Consider the following 27,536-nt stretch of genomic DNA (forward strand, 5'->3'; position numbering starts at 1 on the left):
TGACGCAGCACACATACTCTGAACTCCCCTCTGTCCTCACGCACCAACATGTGCTGGAGCACAAGGCCAGGCTTTTCCTGACAACCACGGGGCCACCTGGATGCTGCCCCACAGGCCTCATAGGACATCAGAACGGAGAGGTGTTGGGGGAGCTGCTCCAGGGCACCCCCAACCCTGACCGCTCCCCCCCACCCCGTGTCCGTGACAGCATCACTCACTGCAGGGGTGGGTGCCAGCCAGCAGGGGCCTCCGGCCCGCACTGCCACCCAGTCTGCGTACTTTTTAAAACTCGGCGGCTCTGCCCTCAGAATGATTCTGACAGCGGCAAGCTGGCCCTCCATCTCATTCAGTGTCACCAGGAAAATGTCAAGTTAAGGACCCGGGATTCTAAGACGTACAGTTACCACTAAGAAGGAACACTCAGGTCTCAAACTGACCAAAACCAAACTCCAGCCAGCCAGCCCAACCTGAATGTTCCCCAGCCTCCCTGCCAGGCCCTCTGCCCCTGCCCATCAGCCATGGAGACTCTGGGATCCGGCTCCAGGCTCCCTCCCCACCCCTACCCCGGGCTGCAGACGGACCAGGGTCTGAGGAACGCCCACAGCCTGGTGTACTAACCGCCCACAAGGCTAAGTCTCACTGCTGCCCAGCCTCAGTGCCAGGGACCCAGGTACCTGTAGGTCTGACCTTGGGCTGGGCGGTCACCCTGTCCCCTACCCCCGGCCACCTGCACCTCTGGGCAGGTCCCTCCCCAGCCTCAGCTCCCCAGTGAGACTTGCCCAGTCTCCTTGTATCATTAAGAGGTCAGCACACGTGAAAACCCTTTAGCACAACAGAGCGAATGCTGATGACAGAACCTCAACGTGAGGCCTCGGTCCTATAAAAGGCAGCGACGGAGTACTGACGGTGTTTCTGTAACAGATGATAAAGCAGCACACAATCAATGAATCACTTGCTTTAATTTTAAGAGCATGTTAGCAATTCACATTAGAACAAATCCATTTTATGTTTACAACAAAAGTCTATCGTATATTTAAGACTAACAAGGCTATGCTTTACACCTTGCCATGGCAATAACCACAAAGAACACAGGAAATGACACTTTGAGACAGAAAAGCAACACCTGAGTCAGAAGAAAAAAAAAAAGACAACTTTGCTGAAAACTGTGAAAAGCTACCAGCTCCTCTGTGCTGACAGCACAGCCCTCGGCTCCCGGCTCCCAACCAAGAAACGTTCAGGGTCAGCGCACTTGGGCTGCGTTTTCATGGCAGAATGGTCAGGTTTTACCCTACTGTTCCTGCAGACGTCATACACGGGTGCACTGTTGCCTATTAAACACCATTTCTCGTGAGGTTACATCACCTGACAGGACACAGGTCACTGCCACGCAGCCTGTCTGACTGCTCTGCGCAGCTGTGTGGGAAGCTGGCCCTGAGCAGAGGACGACCCGGGATGGGCCCCCGTCAGACTGACTGTCCTCCCCTAAAATGGGGGCGGGGGGGGGGGGGAATCTGAGTCAGCACACGACACAAGTGGTTCAGGTCTCACGACTGCTGTCGGCCCTCCTTGACGTTCACCGTCGTCATCTATTCAGAACACCGTCTTTTCAACTAACAAAGACCACTCCAGACACACAATCCCTGATGTGTTCTCACGAATACCAGGAAAGGGAGGAGCAGATGTCAACCCTGCTTCGTAGGCTGGAGACAGGACAGCGGTGTCGTGTGGACCGAGTCAGTGTGTGACCCATGGGGGAGGCGCCAAGCAAGCAAGCACGATCCCAGCAGAACAGCCCTCACGACACACGGAAAAGCAGACCTCACTTACTGTTGGAGCGAATCAAAGCAGAGAACAAAGTCCCGGCAACACCATCCACAGGTCAATCCACAGGGGTCGCCCACCACCAGGACCACATGTGGACACATCCGTCAGGCTTATGACACCGGAAGACAAGCGACCCTGGCACATGCACTGTTCACGCCTGGGTCTGGGGACGAGGAACCAGCTGTGAACAGGGCTCCCGGTGCCCGGCGTCCACCTTCCATCCCCATCCTGTGATTTGCATAGAGGGCTGTCCAGAGAAGCTGGCTAGTCCTCTGAGTGGCTAGAATAAACATGTTCCTCCTCCACACACATCTGGGTCCTTGCCTTCAGAACACTGGTGGGGGCCCAGGGAGGGGAGGGATGGAGGGGGCCAGGCAGGGAAGGAGGGTGGGAGCCACAGGAGGGACGCCCAGGGCTGAGGCCCAGTCCCTTAGGACTCTGGGGAAGAGTCTTCGCCCGCACAGCCCGTCTGAGGTCTCACACACATTTGTTCTGCGCTCTCCTCACCCTCCTGCGGTCCCTCCCCCAAAGACAGGTATCACCTGTTTATCAGCAAAGAGACCAAGGCTGGTGAGACACAGACAGCAGCAGGGATGAGACCTCAAGCTGCTCACCCACAAGTCCATCCCCACCAGAGTACACCAAGTCCCCAGGTCCCATAGACAATCACCACACTTGGGGAGGTTTTTAAGAGAAAATGGCTTTACGAGGACTCATCCTCCCCTCAGCAAGTGCAAGGCCGAGCCCCGGTGAGGGTGTCCTGGGGCCGCACCACACGTCCCGGACCAGTGGGCATGGGGGGAAGGGTGTCCACGTGCCTCCAGGCCCAGGGGCGGCGCATGGGCTGACAGTGGGCTCCGGGTAACAACGCACACAGGGTGACAGCAGGCCTAAGCAGACTGCAGGCGGAGTCTGCACAGGTAGGGGGCCCTGAAGGAGCCCAGGTAGAGGTGCCCGCTGTGTTCATGCGCCTCGCTCACGTAGGTGACCACCTGCCCTTCGGGGTCGTGCAGGCTCCTCCGGAACGCCCCACTATCACTGAGCTCCAGGACAAGGCTATACCGCGGCACAAATTTCATCACCGTCTCTTGGCTGAATAGCTGCAAAAGAAGCACAGAGCAGAGAGAGTATGGCAGGACAGGTGTGGCCCCTGCAGCCCAGAAAACAGGCCCACCTGGAGACCCACAGCCGGGCATCCAGTCCTGTCACCTGCTGGGGCATCCCACCTTGCCCTGCCCTCCGCTGAACCACCTCCCCACCTGCTCCCCTCCACACAGGAGTGTGAGTGCCTTTTTAAAATATTGGTCCCAAAACATTTAGTCAAAAAATGGCTTGTGGGGCTAAGCAGGCTAGGTGTGTACAGGGGTTGCCCAGACCAGGGAGTCAGTCTGAGTAGGGAGCATCCACCCTGGAGGAGAGGCCATGGCTCCAAGCAGGGGAGACCGTGTGCTGCAGTGGGGTGGCTGGCACAGGCTGTGGGCCCCCAAGGGGACGGTAGGCCCCTGCACATGGCTGGGAGGGAGAAGCAGGGAGGAGTGAGAAGGGCTGGCCCTGGCCCTAGCCAGGGCCATGTGGTCCTGGGGACAAAGGCTACAAATGTGGACACCTGGGGAATCTGGTCAAACAGACATAAGGGAGCATGGGACCCAGGTTTCTCACCCTTAGAGAAAGGAAGTACCAACATGGATGGTAAGAAGACAGGCATAGATCCTGTGGTGTTGGACCAGAAACACCAGTCTTACTTAGAGTTTTCAGTTTAAAGGAACAAAGATATATGAATGTAGGTATAAAAGTCTGTCCATGAACACGTGTGCACATACAGACTCAGGAACCACCGCCTGGCACCTTGCAGGACCTTAGGTTACAAACAGTTCAGTACCAGTAACTAAGGACATGGGCAGGATCCCACGGAGGGCAAGACAAGGCTCCGAGGAAGCAGGAGGAAGGGGCACCTAAACCACTTGAGGAAGAGCCAAAGGCTGCGGGTGCAGGGGAGAGCAAGAGCGACAGGCAGGACAGAGGCCCAACAGATCATGATGGTGAGGGTGACAATTCCAGACGAGGAAACTAGGAGGGAAAGAGTCAGAGGGCTCAAAGATGTAAATTTACATTTTAAGCCAAAGGATAAGTTTAAAGAAGTCACTGAAAATCATAAGCATAAGGTATCATAAGCAGAACTAGAATTTTTAGAGCTTTCACAAGGGTCAAAAAAAACCCACAATGAGATGCAGTTTCATTTTGTTTCTTGAAATCATAGTTTTTGTGTTTACCTTAAAAATCACTTTTTTAAGATAAGGCCTCTCGGATAAGAAATCCAACATGGAGAAGCCGGGATTGGCCCGGATGGCCGCCATGCTGACCCAGTACCCTCCGGAGCTGCTGGCTCGGATGTTGTCTGGGAAGCCAGGCAAATTCTCCACAAACACATCAGCCCCTCCCTTCATCAGGCCAGACACGTAAAACCTGAAAAAGTCAACCAAGCAGGCAATGAACAGCAGCCCCCAAACAAAAATTTGGAGCCAAATCACCAACGAGGGCACATGATGCAAGGGCCTGCTGCAAAGGCCTCAGAGCCCTGGGTCCAGCGAGAAGCAGGGGCGGGAACCAGGCCGGGCCAGGACCGCAGTCAGCGTTCCGTCGAGACTCTCCCTAGCCCGTGATGGTCAAGAAGGCTGAGGAAGAGAAAGGGAAGACAACTCTCTCCTCACAAACAACAGGCGTCTGCCGCGTCCCAGGCTCTGCAGCCGGCCTCTCACCTCGGTCCAGCCCCGCCCCTCACCCCGGCCCTGCCCCGCCCCTCACCCCAGCCTGGCCAGCTCACGCACCTCCTGATCCTCACCATGGCCAACTCCGCCACCAGGACAAAGTCCTCCGCAGGAGACAGTTGCACCCCGTTGGGGAACCGCAAGTGGTCCAGCAAAACCTTCACCTCCTTGGTTTGGGTGTCGTACTCCAGCAGGCTGCAGGCGCCAACGCAGAGGGTCACATGGGGCATCTGGGAGCCTTGCTGGGCTGGAGCCCTTGGCCAGGGCCTCTGCAGGGGCACTTGGCCTCCACTGGAGCAGCAGGGCCCCCATCCTCCACTCAGACCAGTTCCAGGCTGGCCCTACAGGGCCACCCAGGCACCCACCTCCAGACAAGGCTACAATCGGTTCTCTCACTGACCTGGGCGCTAGCTCACACCAGGGTGGGTCACCATGGCTCAGCCTCACAGGAGTTGAGGTTCCCCCCAACAAGTGCCAGACCACCCCCCACACCCTCAGATGGCCTGGCTGTTCTTAGCTTCATTTCTCCAAAGAGAAGTGAGAACATCTAGCTGCCCTGTTGTGTCCACCATCTATTTCCAGGAGACATTAAGATCCTCCCTTAAAAGCTGAGCAGATGCTCAAAAACACCCAACTCCTGGGCGTGATATATTCTCCGACGTCATCCTGCCCATCTACAGCCTCCCTGGGCAGAAGATTCAGGAGCACACTCACCGCCCATCATCCGTCCCCTCCATTAACAGGAGCAGATAATCTCGTCTTTGCCATTTGCTGCTAGAATCTGTAAAGTAAATCTTCCTCCCATCCCGAGTTACTGTAAGATCGTTCAAGAAGGACATTTTCCTCCCCTCAATGGGGGTCTCGGAGGATAGCAGCAGTTTTACTTCACCTGCGAGAACAGGAAGGAAGAAAAGGAAAAGACGGGAAGAAAGAAAAAAGAAAGGGGGGAGACTTGCTTTCATTATAAGAACATGTAGCTCAATAGTTTCAAAATATTAATCAATCTAACTTATTTAAAAGGAAAAACTAAGGGAGCTTCTCCACTCCCTATGTCAGAAGATGCAGTACTTCTCACAGTGTTTCCCTCCTTTCTATTCAGTGATGAAATTTTTAGAACAACCCCACTAAAGGCAGAATCCTCCCTTTGGACGAGGAACTCCTTCCCCAAGGCCAACTGACTTAAAAATCTGTCAAGAGTCTTGGGTTAATGAGGCAATTTTCTATTTGAGAGAAATATACAATGCTCCCCTCACCTGCTTTTAAATGCGAAAAGCAGTAGTAGTAAGTCTTTTCAGACTGTAGCACACTCATGGAGTGCTCAGTTCTCTTTACGTCTAACCCCATTTAAACCGCCACAACGATCCCACAAGGCAGGCCCTCCTGTCAGCCCTACTCTGTGGTGAAGCAAGTGGGCTCAGAGGCTGGGGGTAACTGGCACATGCCAGCACCCAGCAGAGTGGGGACCACCCAGGGGCCCTGTGCACCACCCACAATGACAACTCCTCCCTCCACATGACCCTCCCCATTAAGCACACACAGCAGTTATCACAGCACTGGTCCATAGGACACCATGACCAGTCAGGGGAGGGAAACAGCAGAAGGAGCTGGAGGAAGGAAAAGTAAAACGACAAAAGATGAAGGGGAAGGAAAAAGAGAAGACTGAGAAGCAGAAAACAAATAGGGAGCCCAAATGGATACACAGAAAAGTGAAGATAGGAAGAGGAGCCTCACACCCTCGGAATGAGACCTTCTGGGACCCAGCGGTCAGAGGAGAGGGAGGTATGAACCTGAGGCAGGCTCGAGTGAGGAGCCACACGATGTGAATACTGGTGCTCTCTGCAGGCAAGATCTTCAGCACCATTCGGTACGTAAGAAAAATACCAGGGTCTCCGGTAGGCTGTACTGAACAAGTTCTACTAAACCCATTTATAAATAAATGCACACATTGTTTAAAAGATCAGCAATCATCACAGAAGGAAGCAAGTTACTGGCACGTACGTTCCCAGGGATTTACTTCAAACAGCCCTTTGTACGCATCAACCACAAAAAGGGTCCCGTTAGGCCCGGCCCGGATGCCTAGGGGTCTCCCACAAGCAGGCTCATCATCTCGGGTTTCTAGGGAAACAGACAAGAATCAGTGGCTGGCCCCAGATTCTGCCTGTGGCCCATCAGTGTCCAATCACCTCATCTATCCCATCCTAAACCTGCATCGTGCTGCAGAGAACAAATCTGACCATGGCATCAGAGACTGACACAGCCCCCACCGTGTTCCAGGCCCCAAGAGCTTAGGTCAATTGTCCAGTCTATCCAGAGAGCCCACCAGAGAGTCAGGATGTGGACACATGCACAGCAACTAGCACTCAAGAATCACACTCACATCAGCGTTTGGAGACTCAGTCAGTACAGGCATAGGCCCCACCCCCGGATGCCCCAGCAGCCACAGCCCCCCCCCCCCCATCCCCCAGCAGGCACAGGCCCCCCCCCAACCCCCAGCAGCCACAGGCCCCTCCCCAGATCCCCCAGCAGGCACAGCCCCCCCCCGATCCCCCAGCAGCCACAGGCCCCTCCCCAGATCCCCCAGCAGACACAGGCCCCCCCCTGGATCCCCCAGCAGCCACAGGCCCCTCCCCAGATCCCCCAGCAGGCACAGGCCCCACCCCTGGATCTCCCAGCAGGCACATGCCCCACCCCTGGACCCCCCAGCACTCCAGGAGTGGGACTGAAGCCCCACAGCTGGACCTGAATGCTGTGCCTGTCTAAGGACATGGCAGGGTCCCTCCACCCATCATAAAGGAAAAGCTACCATATTACTCCTTAGATCCATTCTCCTGCTCTACTACCTATATTCTTTTTAAACCTGTGGCAGAGCATATTTAGTGCTGGGCACTCACTGCAGGGCACTTACCACAGGGTGCTTATTGCAGGGTACTTACTAATGAGTGCTTATTGCAGGGTGCTTACTACTCAGTGCTTATTGCAGGGTGTTTACCAGAGTGCTTATTGCAGGGTGCTTACTACAGAGTGCTTATTGCAGAGGGCTTACTGCAGGACACTCATTGCAGAGGCACTTAACAGGCGTGCTTACATTAGGATGCTTACCACAGGATGCTTACTGCAGAGGCACTTATGGCCACAATACGGAGTGGGAAAAGCAGGTTAAATACTCATATGCAGAGTATGATCCCATCACTTACAACCATGTGTGAGTGTGAGTCCATGAACAGAAAGAGATCTGAAAAGTTATTCATTACATTGTTAACAAGTTACACCTGAGAAGACTCTAGGTGATTTTTACTTTCTTCTTTGTGCTGTTCACATTTTACTATAAAAATGCATCATTTTTACAAAAACATTCTAGCTCCTAACAAAAGGATAGTAAGTCTGTGCTACCAGTGCTTAAACAGTGAATTTCTAAAACCTGCGGGACCTAAGGGTAATTCACTCTGGATGAAGGGCTGAGGTCCGTGCTAGGCTACTGCGGGAATGCACTTCGGCACCTGAGGAACAAAGCCTAGCGCCTCCCACAGCAGCTCTGGAGCACGTGCTGAGGTGAGGGGTGTGAGGGGCCTGAAGGGAAAGTATGACCACAGGGGGCCTCAGCTGGGCAGCGGGGCTCTCCTCTTCCAAAGACCTGACTTCCAGGAAACACAGCTCCTCTCAGCACCTTCCTTGGATGCCCGGAAGAGACACAAAGGTGGTCACCAAAACTTACTGCACGGGCCTGAGCCAAATCGAGCAATGGTCTCTACTTCACCATTTTCAAGTTTCACAACTCGGCCATCTGCTGTACCCGTGAACATCACATCTGTTCAAAGAAAGGAAAGAGTAAGGGTGTTACTGGGTTAGCCTAAGAACTATGCTCTCACCACCACCTACCACAGAGGTGGTCAGTCTGTGCTTTGTCTCCAGAGGGGAAATGGCAGTTTTGAAAATGAAAGCAAGTGGTGTCTGGGGCCAAAGCCTTAACATGTGCAGCAATAACACCATAGAGGCCTTGGAACCAGCATGGGCATGACCCTGAGGCTGGAGCAAGGGCACAGCAGACACCACAGATAAAAACAGGGTTTTCTACCCTCAAAGAAGTGGGAACCCTCAGGCTGGTGCTCAGCGCTTGGGTCTGTTCACATCTGCCTCATGGCAGGGTCTAATTGCTGAAGGTGACTATCCAACCAAAGGGAAACAACTGCTGGGAAGGCCCCTGGGTGTAAAATCAAGTGCTCACTTCAGCAGCACATATACTAGAACCAGAACCATGCAGCACTTGCAATGATGTCCAAATTCATGAAACACTCCGTATTTTTAAATGTAAATATTGCAAACTCTAGGGGAGCCACTAAAAAAAGTATTTAAAATAAGTATAACTGATAGGCAAAGAATGGACAGAAAAGAGAATCATATAAGATGCTCAACTGAAACTACTAAACTCCCAAAGTGGATGAGAAAATAAGGAAGAAAAAAACATAAGCAATGAATAGAAAACAGTAACAAACATGGGAGAGAGTAACCGAACAACAGCTGACCCTTGAACAACTGGGGGTTAGGGGGCGTCGACCCTCTGCACAGTCAAACATCTGTGGATAACTTTATGGTCAGCCCTCACACCCTCAAGGTCCTGAATCTGTGAGGTTCTGCATTGCAAGATTCCACACCCACGGATTTAAGCAACTGTGCTGCAGAATGTGTTCAATAGAAAAAAATCCATGTTTAAGTGAACCTGAGAGCTGTTCAAGGGTCAACTGTATATCAATTATCATTTTAAACATTAATGGTATAAAAACCTCATTAAAAGATAAGAAATTGTCAGAGCGTATTAGAAAACAAAACGCAATGAAATGCAGTCTGTAAGAAGCTCTCTTTAAATATACAGACACAGAGATGAAAAATGAAGGGGTAAAGAAAAATACACCACACTAACACTAATTAAAAGAAAGCTGCAGGGCTAGGAACATGATCAGGGATAAAGACCATCAGGTAACAACAAAGGTCAACTGTAGAGAAGACACAACAGTCCTTAACATGTGTGCACCTGATAACAATTGTCAAAATACATGAGGCAAAACTGATACAACTGCAAGGAAACACAGCAATCCATGATTAGAGGAGGAGACCTCAGCATCCCTCCCTCAGAAATGGAAAGACCCTGATGAGCAACAAGATCCGACTGCACAGCACAGTCAGAAAACAGGAAGCTATCTGCAATGTCCTGGGGTAAACCATAATGAAAAATAAAACAGAAAAGAATGTACATATATGTATAACTGAGTCACTTTAATGTGTAGCAGAAATTAACACAACACTGTAAATCAACTGTACATCAAAAAAATAAATAAATAAATGGACAGATCCTGCCAACAAAAAATCAACCCTAACTGAAGCCCATTCGCCTATAGCTGGTGCTCCACCAGAGAAGCCACCACAATGAGAAGCCCCTGCACTGCAACAAACAGTAGCCCCCACTTGTCACAACTAGAGAAAGCCCGTGCAAAGAAAACCCAGTGCAGCCAAAAACAATAAATAAATAAGAAATCATAAAAACACAGTTGAACTCAACAGCACCACTGATTAACTGGATATAATTGACACCCTTCAACACCTCATCCAACAAACAGCAAAATACATATTTTTCTTGAGTTCACATGAAACATTCACCAAGGTAGACCACATTTTGGGCCATAATATATGCCTTAATAAGTTTAAAAGAACAGAAATGATACAATGTCTGCTCTCACACCAACATGAAATTAAACTAGAAATCACTAAAAAAAAGCTGAAAATCCCAAAATACTTAGAGATTAAACACCACACACTTCTAAATAACACATAGGTCAAAGAAGAAATCTCAAGAGGAATTACAAAACATTTTGAACTAAGGTAAAATGAAAACACAACTTATCAAAAATTTCCTGGAGGCAGAGAAAACAGTGCTTAGAAAGAAAATTACAGCATCAAAGACACATATTAGAAAAGAAAAAGACCTAAAATCAGTCATCTAAGCTTCCATCTTTGGAAACTAGAAAAAGAAGAGCAAAGGAAACCCAAGGTAAGCAGAGGAAAGAATAAAAATTAGAGCAGATATCAATGAAATTGAAACAGGAAATCAATAAAGAAAAATCAACAAAAACAAAAGTTGGTTCTTTGAAAAAAAATCACTAAAATAAATACTCCTTTAGCTAGGCTAACAAAGACAGAAATTACCAATATCAGAAGCAAAAGACCCCATGGGTACTAAAGAAGCACTAGGAACAACTCTAAGTCCTCAAATCTGATACTGCAGATGAAACAGTCCGATTCCTTGAAAGACACAATCTGCCAAGACTCACACAAGAGACAATTTGAATAGGCCTATATCTATTGAAGAAATTAATCAATAGTTAATAACCTTCCAAAACAGCAGCAGGCTGAGATGGGTTCACTGAACAAAACATTTAGGAAGGAAGAAATGGTACCAACTTTCTATAATATCTTCCAGAAAACAGAAGAAGAATACTTCTTAACTCATTCCATGAAGCCAGCATCACTTTAATACCAAAACCAGATAAAAGTCATTTCAAGAAAACTACACACCAGTATCTCTCAAGTACAAAGATGTGAAAATTCTCAATAAAATATGAGCAAATCAAATCCAAAATGTATAAAAGGAATTATACACCCCAACCAAATGGGATTTATCCCAAGTACGTAAGGCTAGTGTAGCATCTGAAAATCAGTTAAGGAACCCATAAATATCAACAGACTAAAGAAAATTACATGAACGTATCAACAGATGCAGAAAAAGTATTGACAAAAATCTAACACCCATTTCATGATAAAAACTTTTAGCAAATTAGGAACAGAGGGGAACTTCCTCAACTTGATAAAGAATATCTACCAAAAAACCTACAGTTACCATCATACTTAATGGTGAAAACTAGAAGCTTTCTCACTAAAATCAGGAACAAAGCAAAGCTGTCCCCTTTCATCACTTCTTTACAACTCTGGGCTGAATGTTCTAGTTAATGCAGTAAGACCAGAAAAGGATATAAAAGGTATAAATAAAACTATCTTCATTTGTAGATGACATGACTGTCTATGTAGAAAATCCCAAAGAATCAACAACAATAAGTTTTGAAAACTAATAAGCAATTATAGGAAGGTTGCAGGATACAAAGATAATATACTAAAGTCAATCAGTTTCCTATATACCAACAATGAACAAGTGAAATCTGAAATTAAAATCAGAGCATCAGAAGGCGTTTCACTACCTTCCAAAAAGAATGAAATATTTAGGTCTAAATATAATGAAATATATACAAGATCTAGATGAGAAAAACCATGAAATTCAGATAACAGAAATCAAAGAACTTAATAAAGGGAGAAAGAGTCCATGTTCATGGATTAAAAGATACAACATTGTCAAGAGGTCAGTTCTTCTCAATCTGAGCTCTAGATTTAGAGCGATCCCAGCAGCTATTTTGTAGATAATCTACAAAATTATCCTAAAGCTTACACGAAGCAGCAGAAGATCCAGAAGAGCCAACACAATTCTGAAAAAGAACAAAGTTGGAGGACGGACACTACTTGACTTCAAGACTTACTATAGGGACTTCCCTGATGGTACAGTGGTTAAGACTTCACCTTCCAATGCAGGGGACACGGGTTTGGTCCCTGTTCAGGGATGCCTCTCGGCCAAAAAAAAATGAAAGAAGCAATATTCAATAAAGACTTAAAAAAAAAAAAACTTACTATAAAGCTACAATAACGAAGCCAATGTGGTAACAGCAAAAGAACAGAAAAACAAATCAATGGAACAGAATACAGAGCCCAGCAGTAGACCCAAAACTCATCTCTAACAAAACAGCAAAGGCAACATAATGAGGTATAGATGGTCTCTTCAACAAATCTTGCTGAACAACTAGACATCCACATGCAAAAAGAGGAACCTAGACACAGACCCTACACCCTTCACAAAAATTAACTCAAAATGGATTTCAGACCTAAACATAAAACTACAAAACTCCTAGAAGTTAAAAAAGGAAAAAACTTAGTTGACTTTGTGTGTGGTGATGACATTTTAAATACAACACCAAATATATGATCCATAAAAGAAAGAATTGATAAGCTGGGCTTCATTAAAACTTAAAAACCTCTCTGAGAAAGACACTGTCTAGAGAATGGGAAGACAAGCCCAGACTGGAAGAAAATATCTGCAAACAATGCATCTGATAAAGGACTTGCATCCAAAATATACAAAAAGTTCTTTAAACTCAACAATAAGAAAATGAACAATCCAATTTTAAAAATATCCCAAAGACTTAAGACACTTCACCACAGAAGATCTACTATGGTGGAAAACAAACACATGAAAAAATATTCCAGATCATATATCATCAGGGAACTGCAAATTAAAACAGCAATGAGATACCACTTCACACCTATTAAAATGGCCAAAATTTGGAACACTGACAGCACCAAACACCGGGGATTTATCCGGAGCTACAAGAGCTCCCACTCATGACGGGGGGAGTGCAAAACGGTACAGCCACTTCTGAAGACAGTTTGGCAACTTATAAAACTAAACAAGGTGAATGGAAAAATGAACTATGATATATCCAGGCAATGGAATATTATTCATTAATAAAAAGGAATGAGCTACAAAACTGTAAAAAGACTTGTGAATGTGAAAGTCGCTCAGTCGTGTCTGACTCTTTGCAACCCCCATGGGTTGCCTACCAGGCTCCTCTGTCCGTGGAGATTCTCCAGGCAAGAACACTGGAGTAGTTAGTAGCCTTCCCTTCTCCAGGGATCTTCCCAACTCAGGTCTCCCACATTGCAACCAGATTCTCTACCGTCTGAGCCACCAGGGAAGCCCAAGAATACTGGAGTAAGTAGAACCTTAAAATGCATAACAGTAAGTGAAATAAGTCAATCTGAAAAGACTACCTGATGTATGATTCTAACTCTAAAACATTTGGGAAAGGCAAAACTATGGAAACAAGAAACACATCAGTGGTTGCCAGAGGCTTGGGGGCAGAGTGGGATGAAGAGGCTGAACACAGCAGATTTCAGGGGGGCAGTAAAAATTCTCTGTATGATAATCTAATGATGGATACATGTCATTAAACATTTGTCCAAACCCGTAGAATGTACACACCAAGAGTAAACCCTAACGTAAACTATGGACTCCGGTAATGATGATGTGACAATGAGGAGTTGTCAACTGTACTCTCAATAAATGTACCATCTTGGGGGAGATATTAATAATAAGGCAAGTAGGGGGTAGGGGATATATGGTAAATCTCTGTATCTTCCCCTCCATGTTGCTGTGACTTCAAATTGCTCTAAAAAGTAAAGTCTAAATGATGTTCATCGGTGACTCCTCTCCTGACCTCCTGAGGTGAGTACCCTCCTCCACTGTCAGCAGCAGTGGGTCCAGGTGCCCTCATGCAGTTCACACCTGCAGGGGATAACCAGGAATGTCACCAAAAGACAAGCAGTTCCCTTAAGAGAGGAAAGGAGGTGTGATGACAGAGCAAGATAAGGTATCAGGCCCAGCGGAAAAGACAAGAAAAGCATTCTCTGGGAGATTTGGGCAGGGGGGATCACTGGGACTCCTTAAAGTTCCAACTTTAAACATCAATACTAGATTTCTTAACCAAAAGTACAAAATTTGTGAAATTAATAAACATCAATGTCTTTTTAAGAGAAATATGAAGTTCTATCACAAAGTGCCCATCTCTCTTGAGCAATTCTGACTCTGACGGACAAAAAGTAATAACCAACTACAGAAATACCTCAGGCTGGCCAAACAGCAGGGCTCAGAAAGGCAGGCTGGTTAACAGTTTCGGAGGTGGAGGCGCGGGCCTGACGGGCCTTCAGAAGGAAACAGAAGCATGGGCAGCCACCCATGACTGTTCCACCACGCTCTGACGTGATGGCCAGCGAGCTGAGGTAACAAGTTGCAGGAAATCCTCACGCCTCAATCCTTGCCAACCTTTTCACTAACCGTATCTTTTGACTCCTAAGCTTAATTCTCGTTCTAACAGACAGGAAAGGCCTGTTCCAGGTTGCTACAGACTCAAGAATTAGAACCAGACCCTCTTCTAGTCTGGAGGTTCGGGCAAGTCTGAAGCAGATGGTTACCCTAAAATGTCCCCACCAAGGTGATCGTTAAAAAAAGTGGAAACACTGAGAACGGTTCCTGTTCTTGTCAAAAATGAAATCTACACAAAGACAACCCATGCTACATCAAGTAACATCTATCCAACTGTGACCAATGAACTAAACACCAATGTTCACATTTTTCCTTTCTCCTTTCATTTTAAAGGATCCAACAGTTTGAGCAGAATAAAGCTTGTCAGACAGGAACTCAAAATCACCCAGCACTAAAACGGCCTGAAACTCAGAGAGGCAAGAGGCTCTCTCGGGGCATCTGCTAGACAAACAGGCACAATCACAGCCAAGAAGGCTGCCCAGGACTCCCCTTGGCACTGTCCCCACAGGACCCCGCTCAGGCGGCAGACAGTGCCAAGTCCCAGGGGTCTACTTACCCCCAATATTTGCTATGGACTCTGGCCCAACAAGCTGATTTTCAAATAGCCTTTCCGCCTGTTGTAACTTCGTATTTGGCTGCAGCACACCAAGGAAGAGAGGGGGTTCTTTGAAGCTGTAAAATAAGGCAATTATAGGGATTTGTCTATAAAAATATATGAAGAAAGTATTTACTGAAGACCTGCAAGAAGCTACATGTATAACTCCCCGTTCTTTGACAAAGGGCACACATTTCAATACTATCTTTAGTTGCCAGAAGCACTAGTTAAAAGAGAAAACCTCCCAAGATATCAGGAAAGGTCATAGCACAGAAGAAAACTGAAGGCGTAAATGTGGCTGACGTAACAACACTCTCCTGCCACCCAAGGCCCAGGGCGCCAGGCCTCTCCAACCCATCCAACCTGCTTCACCCTCCAGCTCACAAAGCTCGGCATTTATTTTCTCACTAGCTGCCCAGCCATCCAGGCCCAACCAAGACGGAGAGAGCGGAGTGGACATTTCACAGGGACAGCCTTGCCTCCTGATCCATGGAGAGGACAGAAGACAGCTGGGCCTGGGTCCACCCCCACCCGCCCCCCGCCCAGGCTCACGCAGAAGTGCCTGGGAGCTTTCCCGTCTCCTCCATCCACAGGCAAACATGCTGTTTCTCCAAGCAGTCAGCAACCCAGGGCCAGGCCACCATCTTCCCTCCCTGCTTCCTCCCTTGTCCCCTCCAAGTCTGCTTGCGACCCAGCAGCCCACCTGTGCTCTGAAACACAGATCAATGGCATCCATCCTTCAATACCTGCAAACTGGGCCCTCTCCCTGGAGCCAAGGTCTCCCACGAGCTCCTCACCCAACAGTCTGGCCACAGCCTCCTGTCTCCTCCCCTCGTTCTGCTCTCCCAGCGGGTCCCCAAGGGCCCTGGGCATCTCCCATTTTAAACCGGCTGCCTCCTCCCATCACCTCCTCAGTGAAGCCTGCTCTGACCACGCAATGTACACTCAGCGCTGCCCCCAGAAGCCCAGACCCCACACCACTCGACTGACTCCTCGCTCCTCTGTCAGCTGCCTGTGCCCCCGAGCACACACAAGGTCTGGGACTTGCTGGGTTCTCACTGCTGTATCCTGAACGCGCGGCCCCCAGGAGGCTCCCAGGGAGGGGCCGGGGGAGGGGAGTTCTCCCACCCCTCACCCTGCCGGAGAGTAGAAGAACCAACTGGAGGGGGTGGGGGGTGATGGTCTGGGAGCTCTCCATCCCCACCCGCTCCAGACAAAGCTCTTCACTTGCTGCCGCCCCTACTCAGGGCTCAGCACAACTCCCCTGGAACTAAACCTCCCCCTCCACCCTTGGCCCTGTCTCACAAATACAGCTTCCTACCTGCTCTTCAAAAGCACACTCATGGTTCAACTAAAGAGCTTTGTTTCCAGAGGGGGAGAGTAGGACTGGGACCTGCAACACACCTGGGTTCAAGCTCTGTGCGGGAAGGTCACACCTCCAGAGGGGCAGGGACGTGTGCAGACAGACGACAGACAAGCACACGGAGCAGGGAGTCCGAGCCTCCCCACCATCCCCGTGGGTGCTGCCAGATTCCCTGCACGCAGGAAGGCCTCGAAGGGCTGCAGCGTCAATCTAGTCAGGGTGGTGCGCTGTCCCTGCCCCCAAGGGGAGACGAGAAAACACAGGAGAAAATGCAGCAGCTCGGCAGAAAGGCCCGGGCGCTCTGCTGGGCACAAAGGCACCAGGGACAGCAGCCCAGGCACTCGGGTTAACTCATTAACTATTACCTCCTGACTCTCCGAACTCATTCACCGCCTATGCTGTTTCCAGTTTCGTCCTGTTTCTCCCCATGGTTCTATCTATCTGATTAGGATCATTCTTTAATCTTTCTTCTGAAATCAAACTGATAAAAATGTCCCCACCAGCTGTGAGTGTGTCTCACGAGCATGGGGCGAGGACACGGCCGGCGGCCTCAACTCAGCAGCAGTCACTGTGGCCTCCACCCCCAACTCTGGGGAAGGACTGGGTTTCCATCCATAAAGAAACAGAAACATGAGTTTTCACGAAAAGACAGGACTGTTTCTGTCATGTTTAAAACATATTTCAGTTTCTGTAAAATTTAACATAAAAGACACAGTAGTGTTGTAAAGAAGAGATTTTGTGCCTATGATTTTAAAAATAACGGGAAAAAAAAAACAAACAGGGACAGTAACTCTTGTAGCAGCTGAAAACTATCACCGTTAACTGTCAACAGGGTGCGTTTTATTAACAGGGTGAAACTGTAAAACTCGAAGATAACAGAAAGTAGCAACAAAGTGCTACCAGTGGTCAGCGATGTGAGGGGCAAACAGAAACACAAAATAATAAAACTCAGGAAAGGCCCATGAGAGACCTGCAGGGGAAGGAGCAGGATGGTGGCCCATGCCCCCGACCCTCAGGCAGGGAGACAGCCTGGGCTCCTCACAGATGCTCAGGAAACCCCTGGAGTCCCCCTCTGACCCCAACTCTCTGGCTCCACAGGCGGACGCTCCCCTGTGGTGAGGAGTGAATATCCACCAAGCAGATATTCCTGAGCCCACATCATCCACGCCTGATGACACCACTGTGCTCCCACCTCTGGGAACACACGTGTCCCAACAGACACTGGGCAACACCCTCCAGGAATCAGGATGTCCCAGGTGTTGTGTCCACCAGCCCAGATCTTCCTAATGAGGAAAAATGAAGGCTGCTGTGCACAGCAAGGTCTGGCCAAGCCTGGCGGCCTCCCTGGGACTCTGCTCGCTAAAAGGCTGCTACCATCTGCATAACCAGCCACCTGGGAGGGTCTCCCCCGGGCCCGGGCCCTCCAGGTCTGTCTGTCCTCTGATTTCCTGAGTCTCCTGAAGGCAGAGCCCCGAGGCACCCCCGCCAGCTGAGCCCACCAGCTTGGAGACTGCACCACTCGTCCCAGGCGGTGTGTCTGCCCCTGTCCTTGCTCTTTCTGCTCTGATGAGTTTCACAGAAACCCTTTTTGCTGTTGTTAGCAATACTTTTCCCCAAACCTCAATTCATTCCCGCTCTCACTGTCTGCCAGTCTTCTGCCTTCGTTCTGGCTTCGGGGGCCCACACCCCCATAGGGGGAGCCAGTCATTCCCCAACTCTGAGCCCAGGAGAGACCCATCAGCCACGCCGGTTTCTATGGGTTTCTCCTCACCAGGCGCATCTACTCCACTGACGGGCTCGTTCTTTACAGCCTCAAAGCCTTCCCTACCTGGCTCTTCTCCAGGCTGCCAGGACGTCACACTACCTTTCCCCTGAATTTCTTCACCACTCTTGGCAAAATTAACAACCTCTACTGAGATGAAAGGTCTTGGGTCCCCTTAGAAGCCGTATGTCCACCTGCTCCCCACCACCTCACTCTCCATGGCCAGCTCTCCAGCCCAGGTTTCAACCCCCAGCTTTGGACACAAATCTCACTTCCACATGGCGCACTGGATTAGCAGAAAGGCCCAGGCAGTCTGCATTTGAGGCCGGCTTAGCCACCTCCTTCTACAGAGTAAGGGGGGTTGGCAGGAGGGAAACCTTCAGAGGACGCCCAACACACTGCCCACTATGAAGCCTCAACTCTCACTCACAAAACAACACATCATTCAGTTATACCTGTTAGCTTCCCTCTATACTGAGATGGGGTTCTTATCTGAACTTTTCAACTTTACATGAACTCACAGCAAACTTCAGGCAGCTTCACCACCATGAGCGGCTCTGAGGGGAAACCAGACTGCACAGCCCTTGACGTCATGAACGAGCACATCAAGAGAAGCCTGGCTCTGCATGACTGTAACTACAAATGTGAATACCTTCACGAGACCTAAGGTGCACACTAGTTTTTCAAGTTATAACGGACTGCACTACCTACATATCCCCACTGATGAATGGTAATTTAGAAAAAATAAAACAGTAATTATTATATAAAGTTTATTAAAAATCAACTACTCATAAATCCTTACTTCAGGAAACATAGTCTTGACTGCCAAATAAATAGCATTTATCGACAATTTTTAAAAATCAGCTACTTAAAAAATTTAAACACGGCAACTTGAACTTAATCTTCGTTTGTGTGTCTGTGCTCTCAACACTTTAAATGAATTCAGGTTAATCACCTCTAATACTTAAGCTTCTCTTGTTTGGGATTTTTCTAGTTTTTAATTTTGGTTTGCAGAGTTTTGTTCTTGAAAGAGTAGCATGCATTAACGCTGGGCACATGTTGTGTAACACCTGATTCAACACAGGGCACAGGCACTAAAGAGCTCACGCTCTCTACTGCTCGGCATAACCCACCCTGCACAGCAGGTTAACTTATTAGCCAAGAAGCTCACAGCCTGATTATGTCGAGCAGAGCCACCCACCCTGCCCAAGCTGTGCGGCTACTCACCTGAGAGATTCCGGGTCTATAGGCGAGTCCAGCAGCACCAGGGCACCAAGTAGGGGGATGGTGAGGAAGGCTGCCAGCATGAGGAAGGTGGCTCGGAACACTCTGCCGCTGAAGGAGCTGCCAGAGACAAAGCACACGAAGGCACCTGCGGGGCTCAGACCGACTGGCCGCGCCCTCAGCCCTCCAGGCAGGGGCAGCCCTCCCACCCGGCCTGCCCCTTTCGAGGCCACCACCTCCGTGGCAGTGACTAAAGGTCAGCACTGTTTGCTAGGATGGCAATCATGCCTTGTTCTTTTTTTAATCTTGCGGGGTGTGGAACACTCAACAGTTACCTCCCAGGTAGTCTGATGAGCAGTATCCTGGATCCTCCGGCAGATGCTAAAAGCCGGCAAACCCAAAGAACCAATGAGCCCAAAGTGACGGAGGTGTGAGTGAAGCTGTGGGAAGGAGCCGCCCGCATCCACCGGGAAGACAGCGGCCCTCAGTCACCACCTCTGGCCACCGAGGCTCAGAGCAGCAAGAATGAGAGACACATTCACAAAGGAAACGGAGGCAGAACATCTTGAAGGTCCAAACCCAACCATTACCAGACACTGAGAACCTACAAAGCCACACCTCCAGACCATCTCTTCAAAAGCCACGGGGAGACCTGACAGCGGCCTGGGACCTCAAGCAGAGTGTGTGGGCAAGTGACCACTGGGGGCTGAAACACCCTCCAACAACCCTCACAAACGACCTCACTCACTCGAGGGCTAGGCAGCACGTGAAGCCTCCTGCTAAGAAAGAAACTGCCGGGATCACTATTTGCCTGCATCAGGATATTCAGATTCACGAAACACCTGAAGTCAAGAGTAACTTAGAGCAAATTAAAATCCTGACCTCCTAAAGTGGAAAACATTTTTCTATCCAAAAAAGCTGACTTGAAAAAAGTTAGGACTCACACTTGACAAACTAAGGGCAATGTTTCATTTGATTTTTGACAAGATGGTTTCAATGTAGAATGCAGAAATTTGGGGGCCGGGGGTGGGCAGTCCGCTGCCAGAAGGACGGGACCGAGGGTCACGTCTGACCCAAAGTCTGAAGTCACCACTAACAACACTGCCTGCCGAGGACAGGAGGAGATGCCTGGACCCAGGGCCCAGAGTCAGGTTTCAAACATGCTGCACAAGCTAACCATGTCTGCTCTCCTGGGGGATTTTGGGGTGAAGGCAAACACCCAGTGTGGCCCCGGCAAGCCTGAGCTCAGCACCGTGTCCCCCGCTTCATCCCAGAAGAAGCCCATGGCAGAACTTCCTGTCATGCCTTCCACTGCTCAACAACACAAAAGTTTTCCGTTCATCTACTAAGGGACACTTGTTGGGAGGGGTGATGGGAAAGGGTTACTTAATGGCAACAAGGAGTTTTGTGGGATGAGGACAAGTTTTGAAACCAGAAAAGAGTGGTGGTTGCCCAACAGTAAACATCACTGAACTGTATGCGCTCTAAGGAGGTTCCTTTTACGTTATGGACCCCACCTCAAAAAGATGTTAACAGTGACAAGAATGTTCTTCACTTAGACTGTGGTGATCTGTCACTTTAGCAAATCTCTCTAAATAACCTAAAAATCCCTGAATTGGACATTCTAAACTGATGACTGAATTGGACATTCTAAACCGATGATATGCGAGTTACAGCTCCACAAAGATGTCCACAAAGTAAAAGTCAGCGACCGCCCATCCAGAGGCTGGGACATGCGCCACTCAGGACTTCCTTCGGTGCCTAGTCTGTCAGTGAGATGACCACAGCTGGCAACTGCACGAGCAGAGGGTGTCTGGCAGGGCTTCCGGCAGGAATGACATGGTCCTGTGGTTCCTTCGAAAGTAGAGTCCCAAAGAGCAGGCCACATGGCACTGCACAAACCGTCCCTCAGAGCGCACGAGGAAGGACGGGTGTCTTGCCAAGGGGGCTGATGCAATCAGCCCGCCCCCACCCCGAATAGAGTTGCAGCCCCTGGGGGAAGCTGTCTTGTGCAAACTAACGAAAGTGGTGACACTGGCCAAAGTCTCCCTTTCCCTTTTCCTTGCCAAACACATTTCCACATAAAACAGATCCTTCCTGTCTAACTTGGACTCTATGCCAGCTCTCCTTTTCTGTGTGGTAGTGTATATTTTAAAATCTTAATTTAGGAATGTGATTCGGAGCTTGTCGCAGCGTGCTTGAAGACCTGGTTGCCCCTTCCTAAAACAGGGAAAACAAGAAGTCCAGCCTGTATAGAAAGTGACTACTTGCAGCTAGAAAGGCGGCCAGAACTCCGGCAAAGCCTTGTGTCCACACGGTGCAACCTGCCGGGCAGGTTCAAGCCCCAGTTGTTCCTGATGTGCAGCTGGACACCGCCGACCTGATCCAACCCCTCTCCAGAGAAAGAAGTCCATCAGCACCCTAGCTGACCGCCAGCCAGTTCCTACTGGAAAGCTCCGTACAGGGTCTAGTTTTAGAACCAGCAGCTCAGCCCCACACTGTTTACTTCCTCACTGCAGGCTGAGACTCTAGCTCTGCAGGGCCATCAAACTCCAACTTTACATATCCAGTAACTTGACAAATGGCCCAAACACGGAAATTTTTAGCCATTCAGAGCCCGCCTGCTTTATGTGTTCAGTGAAATGTCCCCAGACAGTGGCTCAGTTCAGTTCATTCGCTCAGTCGTGTCTGACTCTTTGAGACCCCATGGACTGCAGCATGCCAGGCCTCCCTGTCCATCACCAACTCTAGGGATTTACTCAACGTCATGTCCATTGAGTCGGTGATGCCATCCAGCCATCTCATCCTCTGTCGTCCCCTTCTCCTCCTGCCTTCAATCTTTCCCAGCATCAGGGTCTTATCAAATGAGTCAGTTCTTCGCATCAGGTGGCCAAAGTAGTGCAGTTTCAGCTTCAGCATCAGTCCTTCCAATGAATATTCAGGACTGATCTCCTTTAGGATGGACTGGTTGGATCTCCTTGCAGTCCAAGGGACTCTCAAGAGTCTTCTCCAACTCCACAGTTCAAAAGCATCAATTCTTCAACACTCAGCTTTCTTTATGGTCCAACTCACACATCCATACATGACTACTGGAAAAACCATAGCCTTGACTAGACGGACCTTTGTTGACAAAGTAATGTCTCTGCTTTTTAATATGCTGTCTAGATTGGTCATAACTTTTCTTCCAAGAAGCAAGCGTCTTTTAATTTCATGGCTGCAGTTACCATCTGTGGTGATTTTGGAGCTCAAGAAAATAAAGTCTGTCACTGTTTCCCCATCTATTTGCCATGAAGTGATGGGACCAGATGCCATGATCTTAGTTTTCTGAATGTTGAGTTTTAAGCCAGCTTCTTCACTCTCCTCTTTCACTTTCATCAAGAGGCTCTTTAGTGCTTCTTCGCTTTCTGCCATAAGGGTGATGCCATCTGCATATCTGAGGTTATTGATATTTCTCCTAGGAATCTTGATTCCAGTTTTCGCTTCATCCAGACAGTGGCTACCCTTCAATAAAACAGAGCCTCACCACTTCCAATGAATATTCATTGGAAGGACTGATGCTGTAGCTGAAGTTCCAATACTTTGGCCACCTGATGGGAAGAACTGACTCCTTGGAAAAGACCCTGATGCTGGGAAAGATTGAAGGCACAAGGAGAAGGGAACAACAGAGGATGATCACCAGCTCGATGCACATGAGTCTGAACAAGCTCTGGGAGTCAGTGATGGACAGGGAAACCTGGCGTGCTACAGTCCATGGGGTAGCAAAAAGTCAGATACGACTGAATGACTGAACTGAACTCCACTCCTACCCCAACTCCTGCCCTTGGAGCTCTCTGACCCTCACCTTGATCCAGAAGCCCCTCTTGTCCCCTCCCCTATGAGACTCCGCCACATGCAAACCTGTCAGTGTCACCAACAAAGCTCAGGTGGCTGCTGTCACCTCACAGCCATATCACTTTCCTTCATCAGCCCCAGCAAACCCCAAACCCACTACATCACACAAACAAGGAAGTGAATTTTTAATTTTGGTTCATTTTAGTTAATTTAGACTTAAGTAGTTACATGTGGCCAAGTGGCTGCCACATCAGACAGCACCCCCTGGGAGCCCACAAACACTCCGTGACCACCTGCGCACACGGCAGGCAGGCAGCCCGGCCCTGAGAGGAGAGCAGTCAAGTGCCCACCCTCCGTGCAGCCTGGGGTGGGCGAGGCCAGACAGGTAGCGACCAGCACAGAGGGCAGCAGTGCCTCAGGTCGGCAGAGGGTGGGGAGGGTTTGAAGCCCATGGACTCTGCACAGAGATTTCAGAAGCAACCGGGCAGAGCCACGCAGCCGAGGAAACACAGGACTCAAGGAGCTCCGGGCACAGGTGAGAGCCATGTGACCCTGGGCACTGAGTCTGTAACTGGCGGGTGCACAGGTCCTGGAGGTGAGGTCACAGAGCTCCTGACCCAGGCTCTGGGAGCACGATTATTGTAGCCCAAGGTTCATTAACTTTTTTGGCAGGCCCATCTCACTTCTGGCTCCTGTGAACTCAGAGTCAACTACAGTTCTGCGTCTACTCTGTAACTGCCTGACCACACACTGCACTGTGCTCCACTGCAAAGTCATGTCTGACTCTATGCAACCTCAGGAACTATAGCCCTCCAGGCCCCTCTATCCACAGGATTCTCCAGGCAAGAATACTGGAGTGGGTTGCCATTTCCTCCTCCGGGGAATCTTCCCAACACAAGGCTTGAACCTACATCACCCGCCTGCGTCTCCTGCACTAGCCGGTGGATTCTTCACCACTTGAGCCCCATGGGAAGCTGTGCACAACTGCACTACGTCCACTCATCTGAAGGACCTCCGTTTATCCAAACCATCTTCACCAACACAGTGCTGCACAGGCCCATCCTGCTCTCTTCAGTCTGTGCTGACACACCCCAGAAGGCCAGGCCCTCCCTCCCAGGTGCCACCCGGGAGGTCAGCTTGTTTGCCCCAACCCCTACACCTGCACCATCAGATCCACGCCTGGGATGCACAGGATCTGACAACTACCAACGGCTCAGTCACAACTTACAAAATCCTGTTAAATGGGATTTAATGGGGCAAAATGTGGCGACAGGTGTCCTCTAATGGCTTCTGCATACAAGACATCAAGGCCTCGAGGCACAGACTGAAGTCCTGACCCACACGCTCCATAAGATCAACACAGACCTGTGATTTCAGGCCCAAATCCACGAGAGACCGGAGCCCCGGGTGCTGAGGTGATCCCTGGAACCCGAGACTCACACACAATGGCCCAGTCCTCTCAAGTGACCATGCCCTGCATTGGTTCACTTTCCACAGTCCTTTAAGCCAGGGCTCCGAGACTGCAGGCATTGTTTTAGCACTGACACCAAATTGAAAACATAGTAAAAGAGCAATTTGAAAACACACACCCAGGGGAAGGGCTGAGAAAACTCTGGAATCCTAGCTCCCCACAACCTCAAGAATTACGACAGCCCCAGCTGTCTCTCCCCACTGCCTCCCTTACGCTTCAGTCTTAAAAATGAAAATGGACCTACGAGAGATTTTTAATTAGTTTGAAACTCTTTGGAAGCTTATTGAAAAAAAAGCTGGTAACTTTTCAACTCTTCACTCCTAAACAAGTATACATGAACATTAAACAGTTGTTCTCTCCTCTCAGACAGAACTATGTTCCAAAAGGGAAGGAATCCTTTCTGGGTTACAATCACTCTGTCAATAAACTTCTTAAACATGTGGGGAAACTGATGCCAAATGACAATCATTAGAAACCTGCACTGGGGACTTCCCTGGTGGTCCAGTGGTGGTTAACACTCTGCAATTCCACTTTAGGGGGCACGGGTTCAACCCCTGGTCAGGGAACTAAGATCCTGCATGCCACACCAAAAAAAAAAGATTACTGTTCAGATACAGACACTCAACAACTTTGAAATAAAACATCTCTAAAACCTAATTTTAAAAATAAACTTCTCATTGTCCAGAAGCCAATTCTGTCTTTCATTTGTTTTAATGTCTCTTGAGACGCTATTCCTCTGTAACTTTACAAAAACCATGTCACTCACAAAGACTTCAATGACCCCACCAGCAAAACAGAGCTAATGCCACCACTCATGCCAGAAGCCAGGAGACTGGGCAAGGTATCATTCAGTGTCCCATCCACTAAAATCTATTGTCCTGCTTCTGTAAACTGAAGCAAATTTCCTGCTTTTGTAAATTTTCCCTTCTTTATTCTGTTCAGCACATCTAAAGTTTACTATATAGTCATCACATTTCTATTTCCTTCAGATTCCTTTCCTTCACTCATTATACACAATACTTTCTTGTCTTAGAGTGAACTCTCAAATTTTAAGGTAATCAAGATGACAATCAGATGAACTACTAGAAACCACTACAAAAGAAATGAAAACTAGAAAACTGCATGATAAAAATAAGAAAAAGCTAAAGAATTACAATATACACATAGAAAGAAAGGTGGGTGACAGGAAACAGACTGTTACAAAGACCCAGAAGAGGATCAAAGAAGAGAAGGGGAAACACAAGAAAGCCAAGAAAATGTCTTGAATCAACAGAGAGCAAAAGGCACCCAGGGGAAGACTAGCAACAGGTGAGGACTTTGGAACACAAAGTAACCTTGCCATTAAGGAAATCCCAGAGAAACTGAAAAACAATTAACTTAACTCTGCCCCCTGCCCTGGGGCCTACAGGGCCCGGCTAAGAGTTGGGCCCATCCAACTAGTGCCCTTGGGTGCTCTATGCCCTGTGCCTCATAGCAGACCCGGGCCAGGTGCCCCCTGGTCTCCTGGGCACAAGTGTGTGGCAACGCCAGTGGGCATGGTTGCACAGCACTGCTAGTCCCAGCCTGTCTGCTCTGAAGACTCCTAAGTCATCACCAGATGATCTCACAACATCCACAGTCAAAAGGGTGACTGACCTGTCGTGGTCTGCCCCGAGTCAGCACTGAAAGTCCCACACCCTAGAGTCCAGAGGAAACCAGAATGGCCAGTCACCCCACAAAGAGGAGTGTATTCCCGGCCTTTCCACTGGTCCTGGGACTCTTGCTAGTGAAAAATCTTCTCTGAGAATCGTAGATTTTTCGAAACCAAACACTCCTTCCTTTCATTATCATCAGGGAATAAATTCAGTGTCTCTGAGCAAAAACTGTGCTGCATTCAGTATGTACCACACCCAATGGCACGGCAAAAAATATCCCAGTATTACCATCAACATATTAGTCAATCAGTTCCAAACTCTGAACTTGGGTCTATATGGGGCCTCTTGGTTCTTAAAAACCCAAAATTATGCCACTTGGGGCACAAAGTTAAGAGGAGAATTTTAAGAACTTTAAAGGTTTTTACTTCAGTTTCTAGCTAACAAAGCAAAGTATATTTACACTCGGAAAGGTCAGAAGAAGAGAAGTTGGGAGAAGATCTGATATTCCCTTTATCAGGCACCAACATCGCCGGTGCCCTATGCATGTCTGTCCCTACCGGGAAAACGTGCAAGGCCGAACCCTCACAGAAATTGCCCAATGACATCCGTTCTGCTTCCCGCTCTTTCCGAAAAGGGCAGGTGAGGAAGTGGCTCCGTGCACGCCCCTGCGGCAAAGTGAGGCACAGCCGAGGCCGGGGGGCTCCGGGGACAGGCAATGACGCAGCGGCGGAGCCGAAGGGCCGCAGGTGCACCTCGCGACGAGAGCCCGCTTCCACCCGTGAAGCGAGGCTGCCGAGGACTAAATGAGGCGCCAGCTGGTGTCGCCGCCTTGGGGGCACGGCCCGGCTCCAGGCCCAGCCTACCTGCCGCCCTTGGCCTCCGGCGTCCGGTTGTCGTCCGTGACCACCTGCGGCCGCAGGGGCCGGCGCTGCCTTAGCCCGTCAGCCTCGGTCATGGTTCTGAAGCGCCGGTCAGCAACCCGCGCTGACCACCTCCAGCCCCGCGCGCGGAAGTGACGACCGAGGCTCCACCTCCCTGCTCGGGCGCGCGCGGAAGTGATGTAGGGCCCGCCCCTTCCGGCCGCCCGGAAGGCGGTG

At 49.2% G+C, this 27,536-nt stretch overlaps 1 protein-coding gene across 3 annotated transcripts; it reads right to left on the reverse strand.

The window, feature by feature from the left end:
- Positions 1-940: 940 nt before the first annotated feature.
- APMAP (adipocyte plasma membrane associated protein) lies at positions 941-27,471 on the reverse strand. Of its 3 annotated transcripts, none has more exons than XM_061126496.1 (9): positions 27,303-27,469; positions 19,507-19,623; positions 15,116-15,231; positions 8,302-8,394; positions 6,588-6,704; positions 5,304-5,478; positions 4,650-4,880; positions 4,095-4,287; positions 941-2,924 (listed from the first exon to the last, which is right to left on the reverse strand). In XM_061126496.1, exons 1-9 carry the CDS (start codon positions 27,392-27,394, stop codon positions 2,715-2,717), a joined length of 1,344 nt encoding a protein of 447 aa, XP_060982479.1. In that variant the 5' UTR covers positions 27,395-27,469; the 3' UTR covers positions 941-2,714. The 3 variants fall into 3 exon arrangements, with proteins under 3 accessions (XP_060982479.1, XP_060982480.1, XP_060982481.1); XM_061126497.1 differs by having other exon boundaries at positions 4,650-4,784; positions 27,303-27,467; XM_061126498.1 differs by lacking the exon at positions 6,588-6,704 and having other exon boundaries at positions 27,303-27,471.
- Between the last annotated feature and the right edge of the window lie 65 nt (positions 27,472-27,536).

This window comes from Dama dama, chromosome 23 (assembly GCF_033118175.1).
Source record: "Dama dama isolate Ldn47 chromosome 23, ASM3311817v1, whole genome shotgun sequence".
Classification (NCBI taxonomy): Eukaryota; Metazoa; Chordata; class Mammalia; order Artiodactyla; family Cervidae; genus Dama; species Dama dama.